The 9,210-nt window shown below is 40.8% G+C and overlaps 1 protein-coding gene across 1 annotated transcript; it reads right to left on the bottom strand.

Moving 5' to 3' along the window:
• Nucleotides 1–6,009: 6,009 nt before the first annotated feature.
• Nucleotides 6,010–7,299, bottom strand: LOC128292711 (uncharacterized). The gene has a single exon (XM_053027603.1). It carries the CDS (start codon nucleotides 7,297–7,299, stop codon nucleotides 6,010–6,012), a length of 1,290 nt encoding a protein of 429 aa, XP_052883563.1.
• Between the last annotated feature and the right edge of the window lie 1,911 nt (nucleotides 7,300–9,210).

Here is a 9,210-nt window from a genome sequence, read left to right as displayed (position 1 = left end):
GTACGAGGGCTATTTGCTGGTGTACGGATGCGTGGGCGTGGCTGCTGAAGCGCTGGAGTGTACAGAGGCATGGTGGCCTGGCTGCGGCGTAAGGGGGAGAAACCCTAGGTTTCTGGTGTTTTAATTTTTTGGGCCTATCGGGCTTGTATTTTTGGGTCTAGGTTTTAGATTTTGAATTTGGGTTAGGGTTGGTAGTTAGGCTTGTTTGGGTCTTGGGTTATGTAATTGGATATTTAATGGACTATTTAAAAATTGGATTTTTGTTTATTTATTATTTTGGCTTTGATGTGGACCCGGGAAAATTGGCCCGTTTACAGCTGCCCCTCTTTGCTCATTGTCGTGTAACGAGAATAGAGTAAAAACTTCAAAGAGGGCTAATTTTGCCCAGTCTCGCAGAATCATGACTTCTTTGGTGTACTTCTTCTTCGAGGTAGCATTGTTCCTATCCTCTGCAACTTTAGGGATATAGGAATTGTTGCTCCAATCCGCTCCGCTGTAACTCTAGAGAGACTAGCCTTGTAGCTTTTAATCTGCTCTACCGCAATTGCCCCACTGCAACCTCAGGGAGATATGGTCTGTGTATTTTTATCCTGCTCTATTGCAACTTCAGAGAGATAAGGATTGTGACTTCGATCTGCTCCACTACAACATCAGGGAGATAAGATTTGTAATTTTCAGCTTGTTACCCTACTACTTAGGGGGTTAAGGCTCACTGTCTTCGATTTGCTCCATACAACTTAGGGAGACAAGATCTACAATCTTTGGCCTGTTACCCTACTACTTCGGGGGTTAAGGCTCACTGTCTTTGATTTGCTCCACTACTGCTTAGGGGGATAAGATCTACAATCTTCGGCCTGTTACCCTACTACTTAGGGGGTTAAGGCTCACTGTCTTCGATCTGCTCCACTACTGCTTAGGGAGATAATATCTGTGAATTCACCGATGTTGCTCCACCGTCCTCTAGGGACATGATCTGTAGAACCGGTTTTATGCACCTATGCTTATGCCAAATAATTAGGATGCCATGAATAAAATGAGTCAAATGCTCCTACTAGATGAATGATTATGAATGCAGAAATGTTGTGAGAATGTTTCCTTTTTTAAATGCTTAAGGTTGCATTGCTCATAGTTCATCAGGGTTCTATCATTGATGGCATCATGTATTCTTGTTTAGCCGGTATTTTTGACAGAAAATTTGAAAAAATAGTCACAATTTGGACTATTCTTTTTCCAATGTTTCCAACTTTTGAATCTGGTTAGTCCTGACTAGTGGCCCTATTTCAGGTCCTTGTACTATTTAGAGACCTTCTAGAGTAATATGCATAGCTTCTTTTGTGTGAATATTATAAGTCCAAAAATCATGATTTCAACAAAAATGCTCGAAAGAGGCTATCATAAAGGACAAGACGAAATTTTATTGAGCAAAACTCAAAGTGAATAAATTAACAGGATAGCAAATCTGCTAAGGTGCAAAATAAGATTAGAAAAAAGTGCCCCAGATATCGCAGCATGAGCTTCACTATTCCAACTTCTCCAAGGCCATTTCGAGCTAAATATATGTTTAGGAGATCCCATGTATTTTGTTGATGCTCCAAGATGTACTGTTCTTTCCTCTTGTTAATTTTTGGAGGACAAGACTACCGCATGCCCCATGTTTAAAATTTGAGCTGCCTGTTTTTGGGTTTTCAACTCAAAAACCCCTTTGGTCTCAAAGTGCCCTTTACGGGTTTTCACCTTAGCCTCTCCATTTTTTTTAAGGTCTCAAAGCGCCCTATATGGGTTTTCACCTTGGTCTCTTTATTTTATTTTATTTTTTTACAGTCTCAAAGCGCCCTTTACGGGTTTTCACCTTGCCTTTCCTTTTTAGGTAAAATACTTCTTGACGGAATCCGAATTCACAGGATTGGGCAAGTTTTTACCATCCATCTCAGCTAGAATCAATGCTCCCCCAGAAAAAGCTTTCTTTACTACATAAGGTCCTTCCCAGTTTGGCATCCATTTCCCTCTGAAATCATTTTGTATAGAAAGGATCTTTTTCAAAACCAGGTCCCCCTCATGGAATTCCCTAGGGCGAACCTTTTTATCATAGGCTCGTATCATTCGTTTTTGGTACATCTGGCCATGACGAATAGCTCTTAGCCTCTTTTCTTCAATCAAGTTTAATTGATCGTATCGAGATTATATCCACTCTGCTTCATCTAACTTTGGCTCCGATAACACTCAAAGGGACGGGATCTCGACTTTGATTGGCAAAACCGCTTCCATTTCGTAGGCCAAAGAGAAAGGCGTTGCCCCAGTTGAGGTTCTGACTAATGTTCGATAAGCAAAGAGGGCAAATGGTAACTTCTCATACCAATCTTTATAGGTCACAGTCATCTTCCCCACAATCTTCTTAATGTTTTTATTGGCCACTTCCACTGCCCCATTCATTTTTGGGCAATATGGTGACGAGTTGTGGTGTCTGATCTTAAATTGACTGTAGACTTCCACTATCGTACTATTGTTCAAGTTTAATGCATTGTCAGATATGATTCTCTCTGACATTCCATATCGACATATGATCTTTTTTTTCAGGAATTTGTTCACAGCTGATTTTGTAACATTGGCATATGAAGTGGTTTCTACCCATTTGGTGAAGTAGTCGATAACCACAAAGATGAATCGATGCCCATTGGAAGCTTTTGGGGATATTGGTCCAATCACATCCATACCCCACATAGAGAAAGGCCATGGGGAAGTCATGACATGCAGCGGTGAAGGAGGCACATGAATTTTGTGTCCATAGATTTGGCATTTATGACATCTCTTGGCGTAATTGACACAGTCTCCTTCTATAGTGGACCAATAATACCCGAATCTCATAATTTGCCTGGCCATTGTAAAGCCATTAGCGTGTGTCCCATAGACGCCCTCATGGACTTCTTCCAAGATTTTCTTAGCCTCTACAGCGTCTACGCATCTTAATAGCACTTGATCCTTTCTTCTTTTGTATAGGATCTCCCCATCTAAGACATAGTCGATGGCCAATCTTCTCAGCGTCCTTTTGTCATTCTCACTTGCCTGGTCCGAGTATTCACGATTCCTCATGTATTGTAATATGTCGTGATACCAAGGGTGATCATCTTTTTCTTCATCTTCTTCAATATTGTAACAGTGAGCTGGAGTTTCATAAATGCTCATCTGGATGAGTTTGACATCTTCTTGTTTGTTCACCTTGATCATGGAAGTTAAGGTGGCCAAAGCATCGGCCATCTGATTTTTATCCCGTAGAAGGTAGCAAAAGGTAATGTCATCGAACTCTTTAACCAATTTAAGGACCAGTTTTCGATAATCGATCAACTTGGGATCTCTGGTCTCCCATTCTCCCTTGAGTTGATAAATCACTAGTGCAGAATCTCCATACACCTCTAGCACTTTAATCCTGCATTCTATGGCTACACGGATACCTATGATACACACATCGTATTCTGCCATATTATTCATACAATCAAAATACAATTTACTAGTAAATGGATAATGATCTTCGTTTGGAGATACCAAGACTGCCCCAATTCCATTACCCACAGCATTTGACACCCCATCAAAGTTTAGCTTCCAGAGAAGTTCTTCCAGAGCACCTTCCTCAGTGGTTGCAACACACATCAGGTCTTCATTCGGGAAATTGAAGTTTAAGGGCTCGTAATCTTCCAAAGCTCTACTGGCTAGAAAGTCTGCTATTGCACTCCTTTTTATTGTTTTCTGGTTCACATATACTATATCGAATTCAGATAGTAGAATTTGCCATCGGTCCATCCTTCCGTTCAAAATTGTTGACTCCATCATGTACTTTAAAGGGTCCAATTTTGAAATGAGCCAAGTAGTGTAATAGAACATATACTGCCTCAACCTTCGGGTTGTCCAAACCAGGGCACAACACAACTTTTCTATCGGCGGATATCTTATCTCACATTCAGTGAACTTTTTACTAAGATAGTAAATAGCTTTTTCTTTCCTTCCTAACTCATCATGCTGACCAAGTACGCATCCCATAGAATTCTCAAATACTGCCAAATACAGTATCAATGGCTTATCGGGGTTAGGTGGCATTAGCACCAGGGCGTTGGATAAGTATTGTTTGACCTTGTCAAAAGCCCTTTGGTATTCTTCATCCCATACGCCTGGGTTGTGTTTTTTGAGGAGGCAGAAAATAAGGTCACATTTCTCGGTTAGTTGTGAAATGAACCGAGCGATGTAATTTAATCTTCTTAGAAAGCCTCAAACCTCTTTTTGGATACGCGGTGGAGATATCTCTTGTATGGCTTTGACTTTGTCTGGATCGATCTCAATCCCTTTCTCGCTAACCACGAATCCGAGAAGCTTTCCAGACTTGGCTCCAAAGGTACATTTGTCTGGATTGAGTTTTAGCTGAAACTTCCTCAACCTTAAAAACAACTTCCTCAGGACTTGTATGTGCTCCTTCTCTGTTCGGGACTTTACGATCATATCATCGACATAAACTTTAATTTTTTTGTGCATCATGTCGTGAAACAGGGTTACTATGGCCCTTTGATATGTTGCCCCCGTATTTTTCAGTCCAAACGGCATCACCTTGTAGCAGAACATGCCCTACATGGTTACAAATGTGGTCTTCTCCATGTCTTGAGGATGCATATTGATCTGGTTATATCCGGAGAAACCGTCCATGAAGGAAAACAGTGAGTGTCCTACCATGTTGTCCACTAAGGTGTCGATATAAGGTAGTGGGAAATTATCTTTCGGGCTAAATTTATTCAAATCTCTGTAGTCTACATACATTCATACTTTTCCATCCTTCTTAGGGACGAGGACGATGTTGGCTACCCATTCTGGGTATTTTACCACCTTTTAAAATCCAGCGTCAAACTGCTTTTTAACCTCTTCTTTTATTTTTAGCAAGACGTCGGGCCTCATTCTTCGGAGTTTTTGCTAAACCGACTTACATTATTCTTTTATGGGGAGTCGGTGCACGACGATATCAGTGTTCAACCCGGGCATATCTTGGTATGACCATACGAAGACATCTTTGAATTCTTGAAGTAATTTGATAAGGTCTCGCTTCATCTCCATGGTGATACAAGTTCTGATCTTAACCTCTTGTCCCTCTCCTAAGCTTACAATTTATACTAATTCTTTGTGAGGTAGGATTTGTTTCTCGTCTTGTTCTACCATCCTCAACAAATCAGGTGATAGGTTATAGCCTTGGTCATCTTCAAAATCCTGAGAATCCTCCATGAACATATCTCGCTCAAAAGGAGACTCTGAACGACTAGCAGTGTCACTTATATCATTGATATCAGGGGACCTGTTATGAGAATGAAGGAAGATACAAAGAACCAAAAGAATTTAAGAATACTTATCTGTATGGTATAATTATGAATAAAGAACGAAAAAATATTTAAAAGAATGCCCGAATGACAAAAGAATCCGAAAGTAATCATTTGTATAATATAATTATAAATGAAATGGAAAGAATGAAATAATATCTACTCAAAATGATAATAACTGTGCATTTTATTGAAATAACGTTTTTGAACATAAGTCTATTTCACAAAAGATTCTTATTACTCCTAGGCCTAGAGCAATAAGTGTGTTTTGGACATTACTCTGAGTCAGCTCTAAAAACTACAGGAATCTCTTCCGCAGTCCAGTTATCCAGAACACTTCCAGGTATGTAGGGGTGAATGCCCAAAAAATTTTCTCCTCCAGCCCTTTCATCGTATGTGGCATTGATGTTTAAGTTTTCCAACTTTTCTTCTATGGCTTCCTGTCTTAGCGTGCCCCGCTTGGGATAAATGATTCCTCCAGACACAAAAGTTTTCTATATATGGGGGAATATCATTGGCTCCCATTTGATTTCCTCCCCCTTCAACCGTGCTCTCCTTCTTTCTTATTTCTTTTCCAGCTTTTTTTTTTCCTTTGTCTCATATCTGGCTTAAATCCTAAGCCGAAGCGGTCTCTCTTGTCCTTCAATACTGGCGTTTGAACCCTTCCTTAGAGATGTCTCCCAAGTCCTCTTCTCGATAGAGCTCCTTTTCCAACCATCAACTGTAGACTCATCCTTGTAGTTTTGGATAATTTTGGCGTTAGAATCTTGCTCCCCTCAGTAATGAATGTTGCATTAACAAATTCTAAAGACCAAAATGAGCATTCGATTGCTTCGTCATCTGTCTCCAAATTGGGTGCATCACTGCTTACAGCTATAATGATATCCTCTTCAGCATTTATCGTTATCAACCGCCCCTCTAATACTAACTTCAACTTCTGATGCAACGATGAAGGTATTGCCCCAGCTGAATGTATCCAGGGCCGCCCCAATAAGCAGTTGTATGAAGGCTTAATATCCATCACCAGGAAATCCACCTCATATGTGTTTGGCCTGATTAGAAGAGGTATCTCAATTCTGCCCATCACCCTTCTCCCTGTGCCATCGAATGCCCTCACTATATTCTGGCACTCTTTCATGTGAGAGTTGTCTACATGTAATCTGTTTAGTATGGACAATGGTCGAACATTCAAGGCCAATCCATTGTCAATCAGTACTCCTGGTAGCATATGCCCCTTACAACGCGTGGTGATGTGTAAAGCTTTAGTCGACCCCATGCCACCAGGTGGTATCTCATCGTCATTGAAGAAGATAAAGTTATCGACACTTATGTTACTAACCAAGCGGCCTAGCTTGTTGACGGAGATATCATTGGCAACATATGTTTCATTCAAAACTTTCATCAGTGTGTTGCGATGGACTTCCGAACTTAAGAGTAAGGCCAGCACCGAGATACGAGCTGGTTGTCTGCGTAGCTGTTCCACAACACTGTACTCACTGTGCTTTAGAAATTTTAAAAACTCCTTAGCCTCCTCTTCGTTAATTGGCTCATTAACAAGAAGTTTAGATTTAGCCACTTTTTCTTTCTTCTGTTCGACCACTATAGCTTTTCCTTTTGAGGGTTCTGCTTTCTCGCTTGCTGAATCGTAGCATCTCCCACTACGCGTATAAGAGCCCATATATTGGTCCTCTTTTGAAGCATCAACTAGGCTCTCTTTTCCTAAGATCATCACGTTATAGGCGTAATTCCATAGGACCCTCTTACTGTCTTTATAGGGGAAGACTGCAGGTATTTGGATTATGACCTTCGGTGGCATTTGCACTCCTGCTTCATTATTTTTGGGTCGTGATATGATAACCACGGGGTAGTTAATTGTTTGGTTCTGAATCATCGGTTCTCCCTCTGATGCGCATATATCTCCCTCTCCGGGGTTTTCAGTTTCTTCATAAAACTCCATTTCTCTATTGTTTATCATGTCCTACACCAGGGCTCTGAACTCCATACACTCTTGAATTTCATGCCCCATCTCGTTGTGGAACTCACAGTAGTTCCTCTCTTCTTCAAATTCTTCTCTCGAATCTAACACGATCAACCCTCTCTTGACCATCTTCTTCTACATCCGTCTCAATGGGGTCCTGACTTCTGCAACCTCATATTTGATCTTCTTGCTTTCGCCTTCGTTTATCCCATTTACTCCTTGGTCGGTCTGATTGGGGAGCGGGTTTCCTGCTACATTGGGTACGGCTAGGTCGTCAAACCTTATAATACCCATTTTAATAAATCTTTCAACTAGTTTTTGAATGCGGTGCAGTTTTCGATCTAATGCCCGGTGATTCCTGCATGGTATTCGCATTGGGCATTTATGTCATACCATTTGGGAAATAGGGGTTGCAGTGGCTTCAGGTAGAAAGGGGACACTACATGAGCATTGAATAGGTTTTGGTACAACTCCCTATATGTCATAGGTATAGGAGTAAACTGTAGTCTTTCTGTGTTCGCCCTCGCGCTTGATTCTTGCCTCACAGTGCTATGTTGATTGGCGGTCACCGTCTTTGGTTGGTTTACAGTAAGTGACTTGGACTGACCCTTGCTAAATATGCTCGTGTTGTTCACTTTGTTATCTTTTTTCCTCGGGGCCGATCTTTTGGTACTTTCCCCTACTTCTATTTTGCCGCTCCTCACAGTATTTTCAATCATTTCACTTGTCATCACTATGTCTGAGAAGCTTTTGGTGGCACTTCCCAACATATGAGTGATAAAAGGAGCCTTCAAAGTGTTGATAAAGAGCATCGTAGTTTTTTTTTCTAAAAGCGGCGCCTAAACTTGTATGGCAACTTCTCTCCATCTTTGTGCATACTGTCTGAAATTTTCATTCGATTTCTTCTCCATATTCTGGAGAGTAATCCTGTCAGGAGTCATATCTGTCACATGACTATACTGTTTCATAAAGGCTTGAGCTAGGTCTTTCCATGAGTTAATCTTAGCGCGGCTCAATTGGTTATACCATTTGGATGTCGCCCCAACCAGACTGTCCTGAAAGCAGTGAATCAATAGCTGGTCATTGTTGACGTATCCAGTCATTTGCCTGCAAAACATAGTAATATGAGCTTCAGGGCAGCTCGTTCCATTGTACTTCTCAAATTCAGGCATTTTGAACTTGTGGGAAAGGACCAAATCTAGGACCAAAATCAAGTCCTTAGCATTAATTCCGTGACGACTATCAGCACCTTCCATCACCTTGAATTTTTCCTCCAGCCATTTACACCGTTCCTCTAATTGCTTCTGTGATTCCATCCTTGCCTTTTCTTCTTCTGCAACTTCATCCAAATCAGGAACAAGCGAATAATTCGAGTTATTAACAGGGTTAGAGCCTGAGTCAACTTGGAAATTCATCGGTATCAAAGCTTCGGCTTGAATCTGCTGAGGTCTAATTGTAACAGATGGTCTTTGTAGATTAATCTCAGGTTGTGTCGGTACATGTGTCAGAGTAAAGCCAAGAGGATATTGAGGGTCTTTATTATTTTCCCCAACATTGTCCATAGGACCTTTTCCCTTATTCGTTCTTCCCATCAGCAATTGGGACAATTGACTCATCATCTCTCTTTGGGATTCCATCATTTGCTCTTTCATCTCTTGCTGAATCTTGGCTAGCTGCTCTTGCATCTGCGTCTATATTTGCTCCTGCATGTCCTTTTGCATTTGCTCCAATTTTTCTAGTCTTTTGTCCATTGACTTGGTCTTTTTCCTTGTGCCGTAGGGGTGGGTACTTGGTTGGTTTTTGTTGGTTTCCAGATTACTGAAATAATTTTTTAATTAATTAGAATCTTTTTATAGCCTTTAATGCATATGATTTAATGTAATGCAAATG

Source organism: Gossypium arboreum, chromosome 5 (assembly GCF_025698485.1).
Source record: "Gossypium arboreum isolate Shixiya-1 chromosome 5, ASM2569848v2, whole genome shotgun sequence".
NCBI classification, from domain to species: domain Eukaryota; kingdom Viridiplantae; phylum Streptophyta; class Magnoliopsida; order Malvales; family Malvaceae; genus Gossypium; species Gossypium arboreum.
This window is presented reverse-complemented; position numbering and strand designations above follow the sequence as displayed.

Bases quoted from the DNA above. Each gene is read 5' to 3' on its own strand.
- LOC128292711 (XM_053027603.1), bottom strand. From the start codon at position 7,299: ATGGAGTTTTATGAAGAAACTGAAAACCCCGGAGAGGGAGATATATGC.